Genomic DNA, 24,802 nt, shown 5'->3' with positions numbered 1-24,802 from the left:
AAACCTCTCGGGAGCGCAACAAAACTTTGGCATTGATCATAAAATTTCAAGACCTTTAACTCCTAATATATGGCCTATCTAGTGTGCTAAACTTAAAGTTAGTCACATCATTACACGTTTTTCTTTCGACATAATCAATATTATTAGCAACACGTGCCTCTCTGCTCGTACTATCTCCAAGTATGGCAGAAGCATGCTATCACCATCCCCCACCGGCAACAGAACTCTCCAAAGCAGAGCGCTTCAAAGCTACGCACCTCGCCGCGCGCCATGGCAACTACCACCAATATTACGCTAAGTTTCGGGCGCCCACTGTCCCGGACGAGCGCCTTTCCATTCTCCCATCAGAGATCCTCCGCAACGCGCGAGTCATAGACCTAGGCTGCAACGCGGGCAAACTGACCCATGAGGCGATAGCGCACTGCGGCGCGGCCGCCTCAGTCGGCGTCGATATTGACCCGTGGCTGGTTGAGCAGGCGAAGGCGGCTTACCCGGACGGGCCGTGCACATTTGAACACTTTGACTTCATGGATGCGTCCGCGTATACGGGTACCGCGGTGGGCAAGTTCGACGTTGTCCTATTGCTCTCTGTGACCAAATGGATACATCTCAACAACGGGGACTTCGGGATGCTGACGCTATTTGCGCACATACAAAGCATACTGAATGAGGGGGGTTACCTCGTCGTGGAGCCGCAGCCTATGAGCAATTATGCGAGAGCTTCAAAGAGGAATAAAGAATTAAGAGAGACATATAAGACTATCCAGATCAGACCACCATTTGAGGATGAGTTGAAAGCGCAGGGATTTGAGAGGATACTGAAAGTTGAGAGGGACGAGGAGGGGTTTGCTAGGCCCGTACATGTTTGGAAAAAAAAAAGTACCATAATATGATCAATGGAGATGACTAAATGAGTCGGGCGAATTGACTTGCATCAGGAAGACGTAGACTTTTGGCTGGTTGATTAGCAGGTAAAATGGTAATAGACGATGCATATTTAACGCAGTATCTACTGCTGACTGGGATGGACGTGGATAGTCGGTAAGTAACGACCCTTGGCTGAAGAGTGATGACATTGAGCACACAGGGCTTACTCCAAGAGGAATATAGTGAGGCAGTCGTTGGAAACTCCAACAAAGGTGTACTCCCTTCAAATGCCTCGCTTCAGTAGGTATTGAGCAGGACCTCATAATCGATCTCTAATTTAATAAGGATTCCGTCTAGTGCGAACTCTACTTTCGTCTTTTATTTCTGCTTTGGTAAAGGTTTTCCCTGATCTAGGTTCTCCTGTACTGTTCTGCGAATGCAAAGGCTTTATTTCATATCTCTTCAACTGCATTTCCCTCAGTTGTGTAATCATGGATGTTTGGAGAAACAGTAAATTAACATTCGTATCAAACCACCATATATATTACATAGGAAGCAAATCATTGCACCGCTTCAACTCCAAGCCAAATAAGCCTCGCAGAAAAGCCTGTCACATTTATGCCACGGCGGCGATATTATTTTCGATGAAACGATCCGCCTCTCTCTTCAGCATCAAGATACAACTCGCCACAATGAAAGCCTCCACACCGTCAGCGTCAGTATGCTTCTCATCTCTCCACGTGCGCAGGTCCATCACCAACCGACCACCATTACCGCCGGAGTACCTAACCGAGCCGGGGGTGCGGAATTGGTCATTTCGAATAAGCTGAGCGACTCTAGCGCTGCTCTTAGTCTTTGTGCCGTCCGCTAATACGATGCGATCCATGCGTTCCAGAATAAGCAGCGAATCTGCGTTGCATGCTTTTCTTTCTTCGTGGCTAGCGTAGCGCCACTCGAATTTGCCAAGCGACGTGTCGAAAACCTGTGTACGGCTAACTATCGACCGGCTTTGGACGTCGACCAATTCTCCACGCAACTTATCGTCGTCTATGGCCTGCTTAACCGAAACACTGGCATCGCGGGGTAAAATGCGCATTCTGGGGTGTCTTCCCGGACCCCAACGATAAATGGTTGAAATGAGAGCATTCTGACATGGGTCGGATGAGCGCACCAACGCGCATGAGTTGGAACTGCTCTTTAGCCGGATAGAGGTGTACTTTTCCCGTATGGGTACTCCGGATTCCACGCTGTAGACCGGAATATTCTCTAGCGTTTTGCTGCCGCTGAGTGCCTGGTTGGTGTTGTATCCAATGGCTTCTACCTGAAGCTCGCTTGTGGCGAGAAAGCCGTCGGGGAGGGAGGATTGGCTAGTAGCGTAGTCGGATGCAACAACCTCCTCGTAGTCGGGGGGAGACTGGGACTTCCAGTTACCCATTGACTTAGAAGGGTTCGCCCTTGACATTCGTGAACATGTAAATATACCCATTGTGTTTGGTTCTTGAAGTTTGGGATTTAGTTGTTTGAATATCTCGGTGTCGCGGAATAAAAGCTTGGTAAAATAGCAAGTGTGACTTTTGATGAAGTGCCGATTTAATTTGCGTATTTCCCTGCACTGATATATAACTACAGATATATGCTTGCATGTGTGTATTTTGCGACGCTCAAGATGATGGCATGTTTGATCTGCTGCGCCACAGACCTGCTGCGCCCTGCGACGAGATCATTGATAGGGTCCACAGTGACGCCATAGGCGGAAGGGCGACCACTCACGTCTTGAATGCGTTACTTTAGTCAAGTTGGCTCAGGGTCTCTGGTGCTGCGGACTGCCAGGGCTTAGCTGTTTCTCTGGAAAGGCACCTCATCTCCTGCTGCAACTTTTCCTAAACGGGATACATCTGGCGCTCAATGGATCTGCGGCTGGGTCGCCGATCGAGGCAATGCTGTGCCAGCATACGGCCCACAGAAGATCAGCAGGAACATTGGTCTTCTGTCAGTCCGAGAAGTTTGGTAGATCGGCTCGTGCAATCAGGTTGTGGGATTGCAAAGTTTCTAGGATTGCGAGTTATTCGAGGGTCCGTAACAAATTGTAATTTATGAAAGGGGCCGGTTAGGCCGTGACACCGATTTCCGGAAATACTGTAACCCCCCGTCATTCTTGCCTTAACTCCTACTGTAAGCAGAACATCGACCTTGCACTTTCCTCGCCCAACAACAATAACCGCGAAATGGCAGCCACAGTGGCGAAATCTTTTCGAAGTTCATCACGTCGGAACGAGCGTTAATGTAGAGGCAAGCGACGAAAACGAAATCTATGTATCCGGCTCAACTGATTCTACAGGTATGTGAGAGTCACTTGTCTCCCTTCGCATTCTATTCTCTTCTTGTAGCATATGCCGGTAATTCAGCTTTCTCATACATAAACGGCTTATCTTGACCAACTGGTAATCCAACTGGTAATCCAACCGGCCGTTGATCGTAGATTTTATTCGCTTCTGGGTCTGATAGTGATCGTCTTGAACAGCAGCACCTGGTCGAAGTTTTTGTCGCATCAAATTCCTGCCTTCGCCCTACTGCTTAATCTGGTAGTTAAGTGCTCCGTTGTTTAGGCTGCTATTCCTATAGACTTATATAATGAGTGTGGCATGTGTTTTTAAGCATTCAGGGAGCACGCCGATACAGTCTTCTCTTCAGTTTCTACTAAGTTAATTACCACGGTTCATAGTAATGAGTCGTTCATAGTTATGAGTCCAGGGCACTTCATCATGATTATTGGATTAACGGATAGGGCTGGGGCACTACGGGAGGACGCGTAACCGTCATCGGTTAGTTATTTCCGCTGTGGAGCTCAGGAGTCGGCACTTCAAGTTGTGGCCGTTGCTGGCCGTGCTGTTCCCATCTAAACCCCTATTTTGTGCATACTCGGTAATTGTTACTCCTTTCCGCAAGGTTCTCGGTTACAACTACAAACTTCTGGAAACGGCTTTTTCCTTTCAACCCAAGTGAACACATACGTATTGTACTTCCTCTGGAATCTTGGAATCTTTTTTTCTCCAAGATCTGACATAATCTTTTTGAAATGTTCTATTCTATCAAGTACAGACTGTCAGATCGTCAATAACGTGTCACGGCGAAGTCGCTATAGCAGAATTGTGACGGATTAATTTAATTTGATCGAAGATTGCGACTGTGAATTGACCAGTTCTATAGTTCGATCTAGTAATCAAGTCTTAGTTATAGAATTTGCTATAGATTCTAAATCTTATCTGATAACTATGCAATGTCTTAGATTTTTTAATTGCCAAATTAATTCCTCGTACCTTCTGGATCATGTGTAGACTAGTAGAAAGTTATTTCTGTTGTATTCCAATGAGGATTTGAGGTTAGAAAAGGGGGAAATAAGGGAAATGAGTCTACTAAATATAATAGAGAGCAAGCGGACCCAACAGAGGGTCATGTCTCTTCTCGGCTAGAGCCTGGGTCCTCACAACCCCCAACAATTACGCCAGCATGTCTAAAATGGCCTAAGGCGCTCTGTTTTCGAGACCCAACAATTTCAATGCACCACTCGAGAAAAGTCTGAAATCCTTGTTCCGGGTCTTCTTCATATCGCACCCAATTCCGTCTGATGAATGCTTTCAACTCTGAGAAGAACTCCTCGATGGGATTCAAGTCAGGTGAGTAGGGTGGCAGATACACTAGCTTTACTCCTGCATCGGCGGTATTTGCTCTATACGCTCAGAACGATGAAAAGATGCGTTATCCATAACCAGGACGGACTTTGGCTCTGGCCACCTCCCACAATGCCTAAGAAGCTGATCAATGAAATCTTCGAATATTGCAGCATCCGTAGAGCCCTGGAATATCCGAGAGAGCACAGTTCCATCCTGACAATATGCGGGCAGTATCTGGTACCGCTGATCGCGATGGAAGTTGGCTACCTGCAATGGTGCCACGCCTAACGGAGACCAACCTGTCCGTCTGAACCTAATTCGTTTATCACATCCGGACTCATCCATATAGACCAAATGATACGACCGAAAGTTCGATAGGTTATGCATATAGAAGTCTCGTAAATCCGCGTTCTGTTCTTTTGCTCTCTGTCGAGCCACCTTCTTCGACCAACCTACCGAAGCGAGAGCCCGCTTGAGGCTCGAATTTGTGACCTGGACACGGAACTCGTCCCATAAGAAAATTCCCATCTCGTCTACATATAGCCCAGGCTTTTCGAGAAGGCGATCGCACAGTGCTTCTATCATCGGAGGTATTATGCTTCGTCGTCGGCCGACACGAGTTGGGGGGGTCTGACATTTCCGAACTAGCGAAGGTTGTTGCTGATGTTGATTATTGACCGCTTTCTACACTCAGCAGCTTTGACCATTTGCGAGGTAGTCAGTGATCTGCTCAATATCATATCCTGAATCATTTCGAGCTTTGAGAGAGGGAGTCTTGGCGCCATGTTGCGAAGAGAATTCCGGACGTTGATAGAGGAGAATGTTAGCAGGGAGCGGTGGGAAACCAAAAAGGGGAATTGGGAGCGAACTCACCTGCACACTCCTGTTTACCCCTCCGCTCAGTGAGCAGGTGAAATAATTTTGGGCGAAGGGTCTGGGGGATGCTAGGTATTAGGAATTGCACGTGACTTGACAGTCTCGAAGTTCCTAGGAATCTGGTGGCCCATCTCAAATGTGCGGACCTCAAAAATTGGCGGCTGTAAGTACTGAAACATCTTGTGCTAGCTTGACATGAGCAAACACCAAGAAGCGACGCTGAACCGCTGATATTGTACATCTAAAACTTCTAGTCGCAGAGTGAGCGGGTGGGACCTGGCTGGTTATCGCGTGCTGCGCTTGATCTGGGTTTTCTGGCTCGGGCCGATCCGATTCCTTGTTAATACCACCTAGCATTGTCAACAGAAAGCTCATTTCGGGTTGCCCGCTACTTGGGTCACCTGTCTTAGCGCTGTGCAGTCACCTGATGGCGAAGCCAAGGACGTGCCCCTCCTTCCGCCGAGAGTCAGACAACCTTCGTATAAAATACAAAGCGATTCTTCGATCATGACGTCGATATCATTCGGCGGCAACAATCAGGGGCTCCAGATCGGAGATAACCGTGGCTCGATCAATGCAGAATTCCACCTGCCTCAGGGTAAGTCAGAGCAACCAGACAAGCAAGTCCGACTGACTAATAGACGCTTTCCACTCTAGAGCGACCGGAAACTCCTCCTAGCCCTTTATCGACTGTCCCGTTCACGCGCGATCCAGACTTTGTCTGCCGTACTAGACTACTTGATCAAATTCACGAGAAAAGCGCAGTACCAGGGTCGAGAATAGCGCTAGTCGGCCTCGGCGGTGTCGGGTGAGTGTAGAGCGGCCATTGCGTGATTTGTTACTCACAACCCGAAGGAAATCGCAACTTGCCATCGAATATTCCTATCAGGTCCGATCCGAATCGCCGGCAACATGGGTTTTCTGGGTTCATGCTAGTAACGAAGCCCGATTCGAGCAAAGTTTCCGGGATATTGCAGACCTGGTGAAAATCCTGGGTCGTTAGGACCCTCAAGTAAACATATTCAAACTGGTTGAGAACCGGCTCCGGGATGAGAAGATAGGGAAATGGGTTTGCATCCTTGATAATATCGATGACGATAAGCTCCTTTGCTCGCTTCCGACGGCAGGTCGAGGAGATCTAACGAAAGGCCCGACGAACGCCTCTACAAAGCCTCTAATAGAATACGTCCCTAGAAGCCGCAATGGATCTATCATTATCACGAGTCGGACCAGAGAGGTTGCGTTGAAACTGGTCGATCACAAGGGCCTTATTGAAGTTAAGCCGATGGAACAGTTTGAGGTGCTAGGAGGCGCTAGCACTCCTTCAAAAAAACTTGAACAACCAGGGGAAGGCCAAGAGAGGCGACAGTTAGTGAACACATTAGAGTTTATGCCGCTTGCGATTGTCTAGGCCGCTAGCTATATCCGAAATCGGGCACCTCGCTATTCGGTATCACAATATCTAGGGGACTTTCAAAGGAACGACCATGAAGCGATAAGGCTTCTGAAACAGGAGGCTAGCCATCTCTATCGGGATTGGGAGGCAAAAAATTCGATTCTTGTGACGTGGCAAATATCATTCGATTATATACGCCATACAAAGCCGTCTGCTGCTGAGTTACTTTCTCTTATGAGTTTTCTCGATCGGCAAGGAATACCAGACAGCCTTATACGGCGCCAACCGAAGGCTAATTACACATCAAGTTCAGAGCGTTTAAATAATTCTAGTGACGGGGAGACATCGGAATCCGATGCAGGCCCTGATTTTGAAGATGATATTATGACACTAAGGAATTATTCGTTTATATCTATCAGTGAGACTAGCACTTTCTTTACGATGCACCGGCTAGTGCAACCGACTACGCATGCGTGGTTAAAATCTCATAGACAAATCGTCTAATGGCGGGAGAAATTCATTAGTAACCTATGTGAAGAGTTTCCTACCAGTGAATACGAAAACTGGGACAGATGTAGGCTACTCTTTCCTCATGTTAAATCTGCAATTTCACAACGGCCGGCATGACGTGAGTGTCTACAACGATGGGCTACGTTGCTTTATAGAGGTGCATGGTATGCCTCCGAATGCGGTAACATCGCAGACGTGAGAAAAATGGCATCAAAATCAAGAGAGCAGAGGATGAAAATATTTGGCGAAGAACATCAAAAAACTCTTGCTAGCTCTGCGATGTTAGCGAAAGGATATTGGCTCGAAGGCCGGTGGGATGAAGCTGAGCAGCTCGACGTGGAAGTGATGGAGACGAGCAAGACGAAGCTCGGAGAGGACCATCTCGACACGCTGAGGAGTATGGCCAACCTGGCATCCACGTACTGGAACCAGGGCCGGTGGAAAGAGGCTGAGCAGCTCGAGGTGCAGGTGATGGAGACGAGCAAGACGAAGCTCGGCGAGGACCATCCTGACACGCTGAGGAGTATGGCCAACCTGGCATCCACGTACCGGAACCAGGGCCGGTGGGAAGAGGCCGAGCAGCTCGAGGTGCAGGTGATGGGGAATCGCAAGACGAAGCTCGGCGAGGACCATCCTGACACGCTAGCGAGTATGGCCAACCTGGCATCCACGTACTGGAACCAGGGCTGGTGGGAAGAGGCCGAGCAGCTCGAGGTGAAAGTGTTGGAGACGAGCAAGATGAAGCTCGGCGAGGACCATCCCTCGACGCTGACGAGTATGGCCAACCTGGCTTCAACGTACCGGAACCAGGGTCGGTGGGAAAAGGCCGAGCAGCTCGAGGTGAAAGTGTTGGAGACGAGCAAGATGAAGCTCGGCGAGGACCATCCCTCGACGCTGACGAGTATGGCCAACCTGGCTTCAACGTACCGGAACCAGGGTCGGTGGGAAAAGGCCGAGCAGCTCGAGGTGAAAGTGTTGGAGACGAGCAAGATGAAGCTCGGCGAGGACCATCCCTCGACGCTGACGAGTATGGCCAACCTGGCTTCAACGTACCGGAACCAGGGTCGGTGGGAAGAGGCCGAGCAGCTCGACGTGAAAGTGTTGGAGACGAGCAAGATGAAGCTCGGCGAGGACCATCCCTCGACGCTGACGAGTATGGCCAACCTGGCTTCAACGTACCGGAACCAGGGTCGGTGGGAAAAGGCCGAGCAGCTCGAGGTGAAAGTGTTGGAGACGAGCAAGATGAAGCTCGGCGAGGACCATCCCTCGACGCTGACGAGTATGGCCAACCTGGCTTCAACGTACCGGAACCAGGGTCGGTGGGAAGAGGCCGAGCAGCTCGACGTGAAAGTGTTGGAGACGAGCAAGACGAAACTTGGCGAGGACCATCCCTCGACGCTGAGGAGTATGGCCAACCTGGCTTCAACGTACCGGAACCAGGGCCGGTGGGAAGAGGCCGAGCAGCTAGAGGTGCTGGTCATGGAGACCTGCAAGACGAAGCTCGACGTTGGACCATCTCGATACGCTGACGAGCATGGCTAATCTCGCTTTCACCTGGAAGTCTTTAGGGCGCCATGCCGAAGCCATTAGTTTGCTGAGAATTTGCTTAGCCAAGCATAATAAAATATTAGAGCTGAACCATTCGAGTTATGAGTACTTCTCGAACATTTTCGAATGGGAAACGGACGAGCTAGGATGAATGCGCAGATAGAATAAAAAGTTGAATATACCATATTCTCATTCATTCGCTAAGCTCTCAGAACGATCTTGCCATTGTAAGTTGTGTAGACTCCTGTTAAGCGAAAGAGTTTGACCTCGTCACTTTGGCGAACGTCGTTTCCAAGAGTGAGGAGGTGGAAGAGGTCACAGAGCAAGCTATGAAGGGCGACAAGATAGAACTACTAATGATACTAGTATTTCACGTTATTTATGAAACCCAAACTCACGTGATAATAGTTTTCGACACGATACGATTCTACGAAACAAAGCTAAGCCAGATACAAAATAGCGTGCTTCGAGCTAGGGTTCGAGAAAGAATTAGAGAGTATATATTGGTGAAACTGATTTCGATCCATCCTGTACGACGGAGGAGGGAAAGGACATGGACGTGAGGCCGACAGGGTGGGTGGAAGGAATGTAAGAGGTGGGGAGTCGGGCTGTACAGCACCAGGCCGGTGATCTGATGGGAAAGGTTGAGATGGCGAGGAGAAAGAATTCCGGAAGTAGTCGAAGGGCATGCCTGGGTTGAGTCGCAGAAAAGGGCATATCGATATCAAATGAGAATGTGTTTATATGTCTCCGTCATATCTATATGCATAGCAGGCAAGTACTTCAAGAATAAAAAGTAGATAATAGAAGGTTTCAAACAGCCCCGAAGACTTTGATGGGTAAAAACAGTAAACCCCCAAACACAAGAGTATAGGTAAAAGAAGCGGTGTATCTAGAGACGTCAGACTCGTCTAACCAACCAGATGAAGCTCTTACAGGAGTGCGTAGCAAAATCATGCACATAATGAGCATGAGGATATAACGAATGAATAGAAAGCACAAGGCACGGATACCAGGGTTAGAGAGTCAGCTGTTAGGGTTAAAGTAGAAAGGGCCAATGATTCAGGATAAAACCCGCCCAACACTAAACTGAACTGGACATTGCTCGAACAGCAATCAGAAAAGAGCGTGGAATGAAAAGGTAGCGAATCGGAGAAAGGTAGTGGATCGAAGTAGCAAATGAGAAACCGTAATTTGGCTAACGACAGCGAAAAAAATTAAGTCTCCAGAAACAGCGGTATCCCCGCGGGCGGAGAATCCCTTTCTCTCACTTCGTTCGTTTCAGGGCACATGACGATTGTAGGCCCAGTCGTGGTGTACTTTACATGAAACTGCTATACGTCTGGTACAGTGGCACTCGAAAGTTCTCGTCCATTTTTAGTATCACGCTAATTACTCTGCCGGCAAATAGAGGCCTGGCCACTCATAAATAGTTCTTAGTGGGCGGTATGCCTTCAATTAGAAGGCGGTAGAAAAGAGTATTTCAAATGGACGAGAACATTTCGAGGTGCCGTTGTGCTCCATGCCCCCTCCTTCCCTGCTATGCTACTTTTAGATTTCAGACTTCTTAAGCGAGATCTCAGGTTTTTCCACGCAACATGGCGCCAAGACTTCCTCCCTAGAAGCTCCATCTCATCTGTGACATGATCGAGAGCCAGTCACCCATCACCTCCCAAATGGCCAAAGAAGCTGACTATTGAACCAGGATCTGGACACTATCTATCAATATATGCACATCAAGCAAAAACAACGTGACAAACAGAAAGAGACGCCTTTGTCATCTGCCCCGAAAGAAAATTGTCCGAGAAGTCCTATGAAAGATAAGGCTTCACCTGGGCTTCGGTCCATTCCCAAAAGTCTCGTGCGATAGCCGTGCCACCTTCGGCCTGAGTCTTTCCGGCATCTGTCATGTTTTTCGATACTGTCCAGAGCTTACCCCATGGAGCAACTATTATTGAAAGTCAGCCTTGATCATTAAGATTAATGGGGTATGATCGGACAATGCACTTACTATAGCTTCCCGACCTGTCTAGGGTAACATCGGATGAAAAGCCAGCAAATAAGTTTGTATACGCTCCAAAGACCGGTGGATGCAACACTGTCACTCGAAGCAGCCACGTCATGAGGCTTCCTTGAGTTCGCCAGAACTCACTGTCTAATGCACCAGGATTGAGTGAGACAGAGAGAACGTTATCTGCCTTGTGGCGGGCTGCACACTCAACACCCTGCAGGTAGTTGCCTAGCTTGCTAAAGCTATACTGATCGAGCTGGCTCATTTCATCGAGGCGAGATATGCGTGCCACATAGTTTTCCGGGCTGAGAGACTCCGCGGCAGAGGAAGACACCCAGACGATGCGGATGGAGCCGGGGATAGAACCCTCAGCTGTAGAGACAAGAGTGGGCATGAGGAGTCGCGTGAGCAGGAAGGGACCGAGGCAGTTGACACCAAAACAGAGCTCGTATCCTTGCTTCGTCTTCGATCCCTTCTCTGGGAATCCCACACCTGCGTTGTTGTAGAGCACGTGAAGCTTGGATTCTTGGCCAAGGAAGGTATCGACAGACGACTTAATGCTGGAGAGGTCGGAAAGATCGAGGCGGATGAAGTGAAGGGAACCTTGTGATCCGGGAACCACCTCTCGGATAGCCTTGATAGCATCCATAGTCTTGGACTCTGAGCGCGCCATCATATAAACGATGGCATTCTTGGAAAAGAGAATCTGCGCGATCTCCTTTCCAAGGCCAGTGTTAGAGCCAGTGACGATGACCACCTATAGACGACATTTTAGCCAGCAAGATCTTTCCAAGATGGTGCATAATGTGTACTTTGTTTGTCATATCGGGCATGTCTTTGTCTGTGAACCTAGGCCTAGCAGGGCACAGGAACTGATGCGTTGAAGAGATGAGTCCAGGCATTGTGGCGGCGGTAAAAGGTGGTGGAATGTGCTGGGTGGTCTTGATGAACTGGATGGAGAACTGTCGAGTGCTTGAAATGGTAGTTTGAAAAACGGGAATGGCAAGAAGGCATTGTTTAAATAAATTCCTGCCATTTGTGCCATCGTGGTGATTTTCTGTAGATATTAACCCGCGGTAGATTGCGAAATCCGCGGGTTTGGATCTGGGTTGCGATTTGTGATTGGCCACATCCATATTCCCCGGTCCTCCAGCCCCGCCGGACTTGGTCAATCCCGCGAGGTTGGGCGGCTGACAATGTTGCCAACTTCGTTGTCCCATCACTAGCCCATCAGTAGCTGGTCGCAGCCCGAAGATCGGCTTGAAATTCGGGCTCTAAGCCGTCGTTGTGGGCAAGGTCCCATTTGCTGGCACGTTCGGCCTGGCCTTAGCACGATACCAACGGCAATATGGCGTCTGTCTTCAAGGGCCCAGTCGTCCCAGCGCCGTACGGGCGAGCATGTGTAGGGTGCTCCCGTGCAAAGTGCAAGTGTTTTTACCGATCTGAAGGCACAGGCTGTGAGAGGTGAGTGAGATAGATGACCTATCTAGCGGCGAGCAAGATATTACCCACCCTAATATCGATCTCCTACGCCAGGTTTCGGTACTTTATATCAAACATGTGCTTATCGTGATCTCAGATGTTATCGCCTCCGAAAGTCTTGCGAGCAGGCACCCAACGTTCGCAAGCGCAAAGCTGCCGAACTGCACTCACAACAATACTCCCCACCGGCTCCCTCTTGTCCCTCTCGAATCGAGAATAAACTTGATGACCTGATGGCCCTCATAAGGGCTCAAGGTGGCGGTAGCGATAATTCGATTCCTCATCATGAGCCCGACGGCGGTAGCTCAGTGCCACTGTTGACTGTATGGGAAGCCGATGTGGAATCCACGCCGCACTCACTTCCAAGTCCTCCAGTCCAAGATCCAGGTCTTACCATAGATATGAACACCAATGTTGTTCACTTGCTCCGTTCTTCTAGCCCTGACATTGCGCCCTCGTCAGTGGCCGAGGATGTGGCCGTTTTCAAGTCAATCTCGGAACAAGCCGCGGAAGAAAACTTACAGACCTTTCAGCAGAGCTTCATTTCCATGTTCCCTTTTGTTCATATCAATGTTGGTGCGGCAGAGCTTCGCGAGCGAAAACCTTTCCTATGGCTTGTTATCATGTCATTGTCAACAAAGCTGGTCTCCCAGCAATTTGTCATAGAAGAAATTATCTGGCACGTTATATCGAAACGGATTGTGGTGCAACATCTTGCAAATTTGGACTTGCTCCTGGGTGTCATCTGCTTTGCCTCCTGGTCTCATTATTTCAAGAAGGAAAAGCCTTTTATGACCATGCTTTCTCAACTGGCTGTCTCTATCGCTTTGGAACTGAATCTTCATCAAGGCACACCCTCGAGTGGGCAACTGCGCCGAGGCACTTCCAGTCGACTCCGAGCTCAACGACAACCTAGCGCACAGGAGCGAACACTGGAAGAGCGCCGGACAATTGTTGCCTTGTTTCATCTGACTTCCTCGTGAGTGATGTCATCCATGCTGCGCCGTGAGGATCCCGGCTTACGGAAGCCTCCAGGTCGTGGATGGCATACAGGAAGACAGAACCCTTTAGATGGACGCCGTACATGAATGAGTGCCTCTCCATATTATACAAAGGTGCTGAAACCGAAATGGATATTATGTTGGCAATGCAGGTCAAATGCCAGATCATCACCAACCAACTCACCTACCACCACTTTGACGAACTTGAGGGGGAGATGACTAGCATGAGTATGTCGACACTGTTGATCAAGACTTTGCTCGAACGTATTGGCAATATCCAGCAGTCATGCCCCAGCCAGATTCGTTCACACAGTAAGTCAGGAAGCGAGCTGCTGAGAGCAGGGGAAAAGCTAGTCACTCTACTAGGGAGGCTAGCATCTAATATTAGGTTTAATACCTAATATTTGGTGTTAGTTATTACCCTGTGTTGTACTGCACACCCTCATAGCGGACCTAGTACATTGCAAGGTATCGTCATGACTGACCGTTTCCAGGAACCACGCAATTTTATCTGCTCAATGCCGAACTTACAGCCAGGGAGGCCGCACTTAGAGGCCAGAAGGTGGCCTCGGATAATAATCTCTATCGAAGAGTCCATACCTTGGAGTCACTCCTAAACACAGTGGAGCAATGGATTGGCTTGTTCTGCGCGATGCCGTTCTCGAATTGGATGGGAATAACAGTCGACCACTTCGCCCAGTTCTTGTTCGCTCTCGTCGTCCTTTTCAGATTGACCACAATCACAGAGTCTGGGTGGGACAATGATCAAGTCCGCCACCGACTCGACGTTCTGGACGTCCTCGACCGGTGCTGTAGTATCATCGACCAAATTCCAAGTGCATTAGGTATCGTCGACGCGGAAGGACCACGGAGTGGCCTCTTGTTTAAGACCACGTATCTTCTACGTGCGATCAAGACACTCTTCCAGACAGAGCTAGTGCAGGTCAAACAGGCTAATGAGATGCGGGCTCAGTCCTCTGGCTCCGGCTCCGGTGTTGGTGGGGATGGTACCGACAACGGCTTGGGTATGGACACGAATATGTTGGTAATAGACAACTTTCTTATGAACCTCGGGGATGAGCCGTGGATGTCGGATGTTTTATGGCCTTCATGGGACGTGCAATGAGACACTCCTTTTTCCTTCGCCAAAATCGACGAATTTATTTTTTCCACACTCACGTTATACATTATCGGTTTGGTGGTTTTTAAATTCTCTGTAATCGATTCATTCAGTCTTATTCAAAAGTCACACCACCCCCCATCCCCCCCCCTCTCCACCAGTTCGTCGAGAAAAAAGGGGGCCGCCAAAGTAATTTCGTTTTATTACTTATATAATAGCCCAAGATTGTTCCAAAGGCGATGACACGTAAATGGTGGAGTGTTATGGCACGCACTGGTTCCGTTACTAGCATAGTAGCTCTGCCAGAACTTGCTGCACGATGAGTCATTAAAAGAACGTTGGTCTTTGTCAGAATACCATGTAGAATAATTATTTGTCACAGAGATGTCCAATTGTTCTTGCCTTTGAAGGTTACGGCTGAGGCGGAAGCTGCGTGAAACATAGAAATTCGAGAGATTCCGTGCGAAATCCGACTTATTGAATATGGTATAAGCAAGCCTCCCACGACAGTTGGGCTCAGTCCAGGTAAAGAGTTCGAGAGGAGCGTCAAGTCCCTAATGGGTAATTAGTAATGACATTCAGGCTTGAAGGGGCTTCGCACTGCAAACTTTGAAACTGGCACAGGTGATACGCGGAGCCTGAAACTGGCCAGTAGCCGCAGCAATTCCCAGAATCATCGATACGACTATCCATTGTGGAGGCATGAAGGACGGATAAAAGGTTTTGAGCTGAAGGCATGGGCTGGTCAAATTTATACTAAACACTTCAGGATCGTACCAGTGTTCTCAGGAATAGATATTGAAGCCGACGGTCGCACTTCCTGATCTAAGTCAACATTGAATCGGTTTTCCAAGAGACTATTCCAATACTGTAAATCATCAAGTAGAGGGCGGTTACTCAACGATGCCGATGATAAAAGCTGGCCTATCTTTTGTATGTCATCAATTTTGGATTTATCTTCCTTAATTTTCCCCGGGGGGTGGGGGTCGGGGGTGGGCAATCAAAGGGTGAAGGCTATTAGTGGGTTTGAACTCGTGCCAGTGAAATTTAACCTGCCACCAACCATATTGTTTCTTCAATCCTGCGCAAATCCTAATTTGAATACACAAACTTGGTGCAAAAATCCAAGTTCTGCTTGCTGTGATAGTCAAGTAACTTCATTACCTAATATCATTCTCTACCAGACATTGAAAAATCACCACATGAGTGAGTACATGTCTCTCATTCGTGGCCGCCGCGCAGCATGGGGGGGTCCGACTTTAGAGGACGGTTACTAAGTTTCACCCCTTTGATGATAGTATTTATAGGATGCACATCGACATCCTCTTCATCAACTCTTTATTACCTAAAGGTGAACCATTAGGGAAACCCTAAGAGAATACATCTAATGAAAATTGCAGGTGAATTTGACCAATTATCCGGAGCTAGAAAACCTCCATATCAGCCGATCTTTCGAAGCCTCCGATATAGATACTTCTAGTATAGCACATGAAGCATCGAATACAGTGAAGGGAGCCTCCAGCAGCATTTCTCAGGTCTCTCATGCTACGCAGAATGAAGCAGGTCAAGTGAGCACCCAGCTGCAAACTTTATCGGAAGACCTAAAAACCCACCTACCCACATATTTTTCGGGCTTTTGGGTTATTGTCAAGGATCAGAAGACACTGCCTCTTTTTCTAACTGTTCCTCCCCGAGTACTTTCTTTTCTTTTGACCTGCTAGGTGTTTTTGGCTCGGTATCGAGTGAAATTGACAAATTGCTTCCAAGCAACGACACGTTATTTCAGTGTATCGTGGTTCTTCTCGGTGGTCAATTGTAGCTTATGTCATGGGAATAATTGCTACTCTCTTAACCGCAACGTTTTGTATCATGTCGATGATTTTTTCGCGGGGTGAATCTATGCTCTTAATTTTCTCAGTTGTACGTTCTCTCAAATCGGATTATCTATAACTTACGGCAAGCTAATTTCTTTGGATTTTAGCTGGCATCAATATCTGTCACAGGGGCATCAATTATCGTGGAAATCATTTACAGCACACTTGCTGACGGAATCAATACCATTTTAAAACCTTTAGGGATTCTGTGAAAATGCGGTAAAGGCGTATTCACTAGTAATCCTACCAGGTAGTCCGATTTGACAAGGATGAAAACGATGGTATTCAGGTTATCTATCATGTCTGTATTTATAGGGAGCAGAAAGCGGAAAAAACTGCGGGATTCTGTAAAGGAGTGGAAATTGCACTTAGTTACCACATTCCATAATGGGAGGTCAGGTGATAAGGATGCGGTGTTGGAGCACTGCCCGTATAGAGGTCACGTGATCCCGGGTCCGACCTCACTTAGTCAGCTCATAGTCTAGATAGTTGGGCTCCACCGGGGGCCCCTTCCAATTGGACACACACTCACCAACATGCGGCAGATGGACCAACTAGTAATACTAGTGGGTATTTTACCCTGACAGATTCAGGCCAAACTTGGAGCATTGTTAACTGCAACATGGTTTTCGGCGGGACTCTCTGTCGCCGCTTGCGTTACGTGGGTGGCCGTGATATTTTGTCGCAAGAAGGATATTCAGTGTTCCTCGCGCAGGATTGATTGAGATATGGCCTTCAATTTTCAACTGAATAATTATTCCTGGCCCCCCTCCAAGAACTTACGTCATAGAACAGATCGTGTTCTTGCCATCAGTTGGGAATAATTTTTATCTTACAATCCCTGAGCCATTTGCGAATTCCTGTTCATCTTTGATTATTGATGGGAATCTTCAGAATAACTCAAAAATATATTGAGCTCCTAGGTTTTATAAATCCTGACCGAAGATGCTTCCATTTATTGGGCATTTACAGGTCCACAAATAAGAACAAAATCTCTATCGCTCAAATCCTTGATAAATCAAAAGCATTTAGGCCATTTTATGTGGCTTTCGGCTCTTATGGAGGTGGAAGGACGACGCCCTGCGGTCGCCGAGATGCTGACGAGCGGGCATGGGCTTGCTCGCGACATCAATCGCATGTCCGATATCGAGAGTGCTGCCAGGGGCGAGCACACACGGAGCAGAACAGCCTTTGAGCTGAAGCAGCGGACGTGGTCGAGTGTTGAACATTTCTTTCGTGTGCTTGCTCGAATTTTCTCTTCATTACCGTTTGGAATATTTGCGAGTCATAATGTGCTTGTACATGCTTCGCCGGTCGCGGTTGTAAATATGGTTCGAATTGAGGGTTCGCGGAGTGTTCCGAAATCGCACGAGGCAGATACAGTAATCTGCAGGTTGCTCCTATTTGTGAAATACAGGCTGGGGTATACCATTGATAAGCTGCATCCCAACTTCGGGTTGCAGACTGTGTGCAGGTTGCTGCTGCTGTTGAGAAGAAGATGGGATTTGGGGACACGTATGTTGAGTCACAATCACAGAAGGAATAATGTTTGCACTTTCCTGTTTGGAAACGACGCTTGCTTCCAGACTTTTCCTAGCTGGAAACTGAGCAGTTGGAGTATAGTAACATTCAAAATTGGCTTCCATGAAACTTTGACAGAGAGAAACTTGTTAAACAACGGGCGATTGGCTAATGCATATATGGCTAGCGTCATATTTCATCCTTGTCTGTTAGGACTTGCATGTAAAATAACTGAATATTACGTGTCTTGCGGATACAATTCACATCCCCCTTCCGACTTTTGAGACCAGTGCGCTTGCAATCCGCAGCGCTTGTCAGCCATCATCAGACGGACGCACATGCCGCCAAATAGCCCCAAGCCTGTTACATTTGACTAGACAATTTATTCGCTACTCAGTGCCCATATCCCAGATGGCTGATGTCGCCGGGCACGGTCCTCGTTCTCTTAGCGCCCATGGAGTCACCTGATAGTGAGGCTGAGGATGGACTTCAACTATTCAGAGGCCGGATATTTATTCTGCCTCCAATTCCAAACATTGCGTGTCAAGCGCGTTGAATATGGCCTCTATTTCGTTTGGCGACGCGAATTCGGGGTTACAGCTAGGGATCAACCAAGGGTGGATATGTCTTTCACCAGGTAAGTTTCCAAGGACCGCTAAAAATGGGTCCGTCAGACTAATGGCACCCCCAGAGCGACCGGAACCACACCCAGAGCCTCTATCGACCGTGCCGTTCCTACCTGATCCAGACTTTGTCAGTCGCGATGCGCTCCTTGACCAAATCCATGAGAAAGTCTTGATCCCGGGATCCAGGACAGTGCTTGTTGGACTTGGCGGCGTCGGGTAAGGGCAACGCGGCTTAAGAGCGTTTCGTTAGCGCTGATTACGGAGCAGGAAAACCCAACTGGCTATTGAATACTCTCACCGGGTCCGACGGCAATCATCGGAGACGTGGGTCTTCTGGATTCATGCGAGCAACCTCACCCGCTGTGAGAATAGCCTTCGTGACCTTGCCGATCGAGTCAAGATTCCGGGACGCAAGGACCGCAACGCCAATATATTCAGAGTCGTTAGCAATTGGCTACAAGATGCAAAGATCGGAAAATGGATTCTTGTCCTAGACAATGTTGATGATGACGAACTTCTCAGCAAACCTTCAAGTGACCAGAGGCAAGTAGACGGTCAGCGCGATACCTCGACCCAGCCACCGCTAAGGTACCTTTTGGAAAGCTCTAACGGATCCATCATTGTCACCAGTCGAAATAAGAGAGTGGCTTTAGACATTGCTAGTCACAAGAATATTATCGAAGTACAACCGATGAACGAGGCCGAAGCGCTGGATCTGCTACAAAAGAAGCTAAATAAACATATTGTGGATGATGACATCGTTCTGCTAGTGGAGGCTCTTGACTTCATACCACTCGCGATCGTACAGGCCGCAGCTTATATCGCAAACAGGTCACCTCGATGCTCAGTAGCACAGTACCTTGAAGAATTCCGAAACAGCGACCAGGCGATGAGGCTCCTCAACTACGAAGCAAAACTTGTCAACCGAGACTGGGAGGCTAAGAACTCGATACTGGTTACGTGGCAGATATCCTTCGACCATCTTCGACGCGCCAAAGAGTCAGCGGCAGACCTACTTTCGCTCATGAGCCTTTTCGACCCTCAAGGCATTCCGGAGTGTATTCTCCAATCCACCCAGAAGACCCAGGATCACCAGTCCCGACTATATCGTATGTACCGCGTGATCCTCTCTGTGGGGCGAGATGGATATCGAAGATCGCACAGTGGCCGCCTAAAAGGGGTCATTGGCAGTCCGTACTCAAACAGAGCCACTGCTTACACAGAACCGACAGAAGATACATTTGACGAAGACATTGAAATATTGCGACATTATTCCTTTGTATTAATGGAACAAGGTCCTAAAGTCTTCCAGATACATCGCCTAGTACAACTAGCTACGTTGAGATGGCTTCGGATCCAGGGACGCATTGAGTTTTGGAAGGAAATATTCACAGGAAAAATCCTCCAGGCATTCCCAACCAACCATTATGATGACTGGGAAAACTGCAAGTCACTTTTCCCGCATGTTAAATCGGCTCTTTCTCAGCCACCTGAATCAAACAAAGCTCTTCTAGAATGGACAAGGCTCCTCCATAAGGGGGCGCTCTATGCGATAAAGCAAGGAAGCTTTTCCGACGCAGAAGAGTTGGCGTCGAAATCTATGATTACGAGAGGCGAGATTTTGGGAGCAAAGCATTCTAAAGCGCGGTCTAGCGCGAGAATTCTCGTCGTAACGTACCTTCACCAAGGTCGATGGCGCGAGGCCGAGTCACTGCAACTACAAATACTGAAAAGAACATTTGGTTCTCAAAATTTCAATACGCTATCGGACATGGCAAACCTCGCGTCGACATATAGGAACCAGGGGCGGTGGGAAGAGGCGGAGCAGCTCTACGTGCAGGTCATAGAGAGAAGCAAGACTAAGCTCGGCGAGGACCATCCCGACACACTGACTAGCATGGCCAACCTAGCATCGACATACTGGAATCAGGGCCGATGGAAAGAAGCGGAGCAGCTCTACGTGCAGGTGATCGAGAGATGCAAGACGAAGCTCGATGAATATCATCCTACTACGCTAATGATCATAAACAACCTCGCATTAACATATCGCAGCCAAGGCCGGTGGGATGAGGCTAGGAAACTCTTTATGCGGGTCGCAGAAGCAAGCACGATGAAACTTGGCGAGGATCACCCCTTTACGCTAACAAGCACAGCTAACCTCGCGTCGATCTTCTATCTGCAGGGCCAGTGGAATGAGGCCGAGAAACTGTACGTGCAGATGATCGAGAGACGTAAGAAGAAGCTTGGGAAGGACCATCCCGATAAGCTAGAGGCGGTAGCTGGTCTAGCGCAGATATTTTGGAGCCAGGGCCGGCTGGATGAGGCCGAAAAGCTTTTGGTGCAGGTGATAGAGACGAGCAAGATGAAACTCGGCGAGGACCATCCCGACACGTTAACGAATATGGCCAACCTCGCGTCGACATATCGGAGCCAGGGTCGGTGGGAGGAAGCCGAGCAGCTCTACGTGCAGGTGATCGAGAGACGCAATACGAAATTTGGCGAGGACCATCCTAACACTATGGCGGCCATAAACAACCTCGCGACGATATATCAGGAGCAGGGCCGGTGGGACAAGGCCGGAAAGCTCTTAGTACAGGTGACAGAGATGAGCAAGACTAAGCTCGGCGAGGACCATCCCGACACACTGACTAGCATGGCCAACCTAGCGTCGACATACTGGAATCAGGGCCGATGGAAGGAGGCGGAGCAGCTTGACGTGCAGGTCATCAAGACTCGCATGACGAAGCTCGGCGAGGACCATCCCGATACGTTGACAAGCATGGCCAATCTGGCCTTCACTTTGAAATTCGCAGGTCTGAGGTCAGACGCTATCGATTTGTTAAGAAAGTGTTTAGCTAAACAGCAACGAATCCTGGGTCCTGCACATCCTCATGTTGTGTCCAATTCCAATGCCCTGCTAGAATGGGAAACCGGGGCGCTGGATATTGACTCATGATTAATTGAAAAGTTTTACTCACTTTGCACATGCAGTATTAGGTAACAATACTTGGACCTAGATAATTTGGTAGTTTATAGCGATCCACGGCCATTTAGTCTGTTGACAAACGGGCATTTGATATCTCCCCTTCTGCCCCAAAACAGTACGTGTATTGTATAACTGCTGTACTACCGTTTTGTAAGTACTATACCTGCAAAGTTCGGCGCAGCGACTCCCGGCAGCCGCACATTCCGTATCAAGGACTAGCGTGTTTCGACCTAGGCTTTAAGCAAGAATTTTCATGTGTAAAACATGGAAGCCGATTCCGAATGTTAGTGTAACCGTGGTGGTGGTCCATAGATAGCTCGTGGCCGATTCAAAGCAATCATGGGGAAGTAACTTCTGGCGCAATCTAGGTTCTCGAAAATTGCCACCCTATTGCTTTGAATGGCAAATTGATGTGGATATCCGCATGATCCACGTCCCTCACCATGGATCACTTCATCGTTGGTGATTGGTATTTGATAACGATCCGTATACGTACCTGTATCCCCGTGCAACAACTCTTTCCTTGCGTTGAATCACATTTCCTCGTGAAGGACAACATGATAAAGAGTACAATACTGGAAGGATGAGTCTTTCGGAATGACTCCGTCTCATTGTCTTCCCAAGTGATCATTAAGCATCCCATCTGAGAAGTTGGTGACCTTGATACCATGGGGCATGTACCGGAGCGAACGTCGAATCCGCCGTAAGAATGCATTTTCGGCGGCTCTCGAAATGCTTGAAAGTCTGAAAATTGAACCCAAAGAAATTTTCAGCAACTCTTCGACGATATGCTCACAAAAAAATGGTGCCTCTTTCCCAGTCATGCAACTCGGAAATTTCTCGCGACAACATGTATCTACGATGTATCCCTTGAAAATTGAGCTAATCTGTGGTGAATTTTTTAAACACCTTGCTTTGTATCGAAGGAACATCTACTCCAATCTTCTCAGTTCGAACAAATTGTGTTTCAACAGGCTCTCGCAGCGACATTAATCCCAAGCATGCTTTCAGCTGTACCCACTGCCGTGGAATTGATCTAGTTCCACTGAGCCAAGAACGGGTATATCCTGGTGCTACTGGAGGCTGACAATCGCGTTCACCTAGCCATTCGCATGCCTGTCCGTGGTCATTCTTTTAGACCCCCAGGGGACTCGCTCAGATGATGCAGTTTCCACCGAACGACGTTTCGTCTTCTCCCGTTAGGGTAAATAGGATCTCAGCTAGTCTCATCCATCCGCAGCACCTATGCTATAATATAATTTTTGGAAAATTGTTTTGAGCCATTGTCTGTGTGTTGGCAATGAACTATGGCCCTTTCCTGGGGAGATTTAAAGACAGCGATTGTTTCCGCTCTTCTATTCTTTTCTGTCTAGAACAGTTTATAGACCTCTTCCTTCTTCGACTATTACCATATCCAGAGAAGTAATGGCGACTGTTCCTCAGGATACTTCGTTTCGTCCTACCTGGCAGCTCAAATTTATCTTCGCAGTGGTAGGGCTGCTCAACTTTGTGGCTGCACTCGATGCAACCTCTGTATCAGTCTCCCTGCCGGTAAGATCTCTGTTGATCCAATAGATACACACGTAGTGTATGTCTCATATGCTATCCGATTGACGTCTTATATAGGTTATCTCCGATGACCTCGGTGGAACAGCAACAGAGGCCTTCTGGACAGGCACATCCTTCCTGGTAGCATCGTGCGTCTTCCAGCCGGTCTTTTCTCTATCTTCCGACATCTTCGGCCGCAAAATTGTCCTCCTCACAGCCGTGGCTTCCTTCACACTCGGCTCCGTTCTCTCGGCCGTCTCGCAAAACTTCACTCTCCTCCTAACCGGCCGATCCATTCAAGGCATCGGCGGCGGCGGGATCATGGCCCTAACAGAGATCCTAATCGCAGACCTCATCCCGCTGCGCGAGCGTGGCAAGTGGATGAGTATCCGCTCCGGCACCTGGGCGCTGGGGACTGTCGTCGGCCCGCTTATCGGTGGCAGGTTCACGCAGTCGTCCGCGAGTTGGCGTTGGGTCTTCTGGGTCAACATTCCCTTCTGTGGCCTAGGCCTGGTTTTCATCCCCATCTTCCTAAAACTGCACCACGGTAAAGTCTCGCTGCGAGAGAAAATTGCCACCGTTGACTATTTCGGCTCCGTCTTGTTCGTCGCTTCCCTCACTGCCTTCCTCATCCCGCTCACCTGGGGCGGCATCATGTACGCCTGGAGCTCGTGGCACACGCTCCTCCCTCTGATCCTTGGTGTGGCCGGGCTGATCGCCTTCGCCATGTACGAGTGTCTCGTGCCGTCTCACCCGCTAATCCCGCCGGTGATCTTCAATAACCGGACTGTCTCACTCAACCTCCTGGGCTGCTTCTTGCACGGAATCATCCTCTGGGCACTGGTATACTACCTTCCCCTCTACTATGAGGGCGTACTAGGCTTCAGCCCCGTGATGTCTGGCGTAGCCGTCTTCCCAGAGACATTTACCGTTGCACCCATTTCCGTGATCACGGGCATCGTCGCCGCGAAAGCAGGCCGCTACCGCTGGGCCCTCTGGGCTGGCTGGCCGATCTCCTCGCTCGGGCTGGGCTTGCTGTATCTCCTCGATGCACACACTCGAGCGGCGAAATGGGTCTGTCTGAATCTAGTGGCCGGCATCGGCCTAGGCATGCTCTATCCAACTGTCATGCTCGCCGTGCAAGTTTCCTCCGACCCGGCATACCAGTCCATCACGGTGACGATGACGACCTTCTTCCGGGTCATGGGCCAGGCTGTCGGCGTAGCTATCGGAGGTGTGGTGTTTCAGAACCGCATCAAGAATAATTTTATCAATCACCCGTCTCTGGGCCGGTCTGCGGATCAGTATGCAAGCGATGCGTCGAGTCTGGTGGAGTATATCAAGGCTCTGCCCTCGTACAGTCCGCGTCGTCACTTGATTAAGACGCTGTACGCACATGGTCTTTGTTCGACTGCTCGGCTCTTATATCTATTTTGAAAAAGATTCAGACCCCTAAAAACGATGCTTCGGAAACGCAGGACGAGGATTGTCAATTCAGAAGAAGTCTTTACATATCGCGAGGCCACATTTTATCATACGCCTATCGCAAAAACGGCGCGACTCCGGGCCTGGATATTCTGATCCAACGTGGGGCCTCACTGAAGTATGTTCCGTGCGGCGACCTTGTTGAGAGCGCAGCTCGTTCATACAATTACAAAGTGCTTTTAAGTTGGTTGATCGATCATGGTGCTTCTTTTCGAGAGATTCCAGGTGGTATTGATCGGCTCTGTTGCGAAGCATACGAGCAAGGCGACTTTGAAAGATT

General features: G+C 48.8%; 9 protein-coding genes across 9 annotated transcripts; 6 read left to right on the top strand and 3 right to left on the bottom strand.

The window, feature by feature from the left end:
- Positions 1-182: 182 nt before the first annotated feature.
- Positions 183-893, top strand: N7510_009953 (class I SAM-dependent methyltransferase; the record flags this gene model as incomplete). The annotated part of the gene is made up of 1 exon (XM_056981878.1): positions 183-893. The coding sequence occupies one exon, from the start codon at positions 183-185 to the stop codon at positions 891-893; it is 711 nt and encodes a 236-aa protein (XP_056829714.1).
- A 590-nt stretch (positions 894-1,483) lies between these two features.
- On the bottom strand, positions 1,484-2,302 carry N7510_009952 (uncharacterized protein; the record flags this gene model as incomplete). Its single annotated transcript, XM_056981877.1, has 1 exon — positions 1,484-2,302. The coding sequence occupies one exon, from the start codon at positions 2,300-2,302 to the stop codon at positions 1,484-1,486; it is 819 nt and encodes a 272-aa protein (XP_056829713.1).
- A 3,619-nt stretch (positions 2,303-5,921) lies between these two features.
- On the top strand, positions 5,922-6,417 carry N7510_009951 (uncharacterized protein; the record flags this gene model as incomplete). The annotated part of the gene is made up of 3 exons (XM_056981876.1): positions 5,922-6,012; positions 6,072-6,222; positions 6,270-6,417. 3 exons carry the CDS (start codon positions 5,922-5,924, stop codon positions 6,415-6,417), a joined length of 390 nt encoding a protein of 129 aa, XP_056829712.1.
- A 1,182-nt stretch (positions 6,418-7,599) lies between these two features.
- On the top strand, positions 7,600-8,862 carry N7510_009950 (uncharacterized protein; the record flags this gene model as incomplete). Its single annotated transcript, XM_056981875.1, has 1 exon — positions 7,600-8,862. One exon carries the CDS (start codon positions 7,600-7,602, stop codon positions 8,860-8,862), a length of 1,263 nt encoding a protein of 420 aa, XP_056829711.1.
- A 1,817-nt stretch (positions 8,863-10,679) lies between these two features.
- Positions 10,680-11,781, bottom strand: N7510_009949 (uncharacterized protein; the record flags this gene model as incomplete). The annotated part of the gene is made up of 4 exons (XM_056981874.1): positions 10,680-10,816; positions 10,880-10,966; positions 11,021-11,636; positions 11,692-11,781. The coding sequence occupies 4 exons, from the start codon at positions 11,779-11,781 to the stop codon at positions 10,680-10,682; spliced, it is 930 nt and encodes a 309-aa protein (XP_056829710.1).
- Positions 11,782-12,227: 446 nt separating this feature from the next.
- N7510_009948 (Zn2/Cys6 DNA-binding protein) lies at positions 12,228-14,488 on the top strand (the record flags this gene model as incomplete). Its single annotated transcript, XM_056981873.1, has 5 exons — positions 12,228-12,265; positions 12,370-12,421; positions 12,478-13,340; positions 13,397-13,674; positions 13,857-14,488. 5 exons carry the CDS (start codon positions 12,228-12,230, stop codon positions 14,486-14,488), a joined length of 1,863 nt encoding a protein of 620 aa, XP_056829709.1.
- Positions 14,489-17,384: 2,896 nt separating this feature from the next.
- N7510_009947 (uncharacterized protein) lies at positions 17,385-17,585 on the bottom strand (the record flags this gene model as incomplete). The annotated part of the gene is made up of 1 exon (XM_056981872.1): positions 17,385-17,585. The coding sequence occupies one exon, from the start codon at positions 17,583-17,585 to the stop codon at positions 17,385-17,387; it is 201 nt and encodes a 66-aa protein (XP_056829708.1).
- An 850-nt stretch (positions 17,586-18,435) lies between these two features.
- Positions 18,436-21,459, top strand: N7510_009946 (uncharacterized protein; the record flags this gene model as incomplete). Its single annotated transcript, XM_056981871.1, has 3 exons — positions 18,436-18,514; positions 18,569-18,719; positions 18,771-21,459. The coding sequence occupies 3 exons, from the start codon at positions 18,436-18,438 to the stop codon at positions 21,457-21,459; spliced, it is 2,919 nt and encodes a 972-aa protein (XP_056829707.1).
- A 1,455-nt stretch (positions 21,460-22,914) lies between these two features.
- On the top strand, positions 22,915-24,474 carry N7510_009945 (uncharacterized protein; the record flags this gene model as incomplete). The annotated part of the gene is made up of 2 exons (XM_056981870.1): positions 22,915-23,040; positions 23,116-24,474. The coding sequence occupies 2 exons, from the start codon at positions 22,915-22,917 to the stop codon at positions 24,472-24,474; spliced, it is 1,485 nt and encodes a 494-aa protein (XP_056829706.1).
- Between the last annotated feature and the right edge of the window lie 328 nt (positions 24,475-24,802).

This window comes from Penicillium lagena (assembly GCF_028827675.1).
Source record: "Penicillium lagena strain IBT 129212 chromosome Unknown utg000007l_segment0_segment0, whole genome shotgun sequence".
Lineage (NCBI taxonomy): Eukaryota > Fungi > Ascomycota > Eurotiomycetes > Eurotiales > Aspergillaceae > Penicillium > Penicillium lagena.
This window is presented reverse-complemented; position numbering and strand designations above follow the sequence as displayed.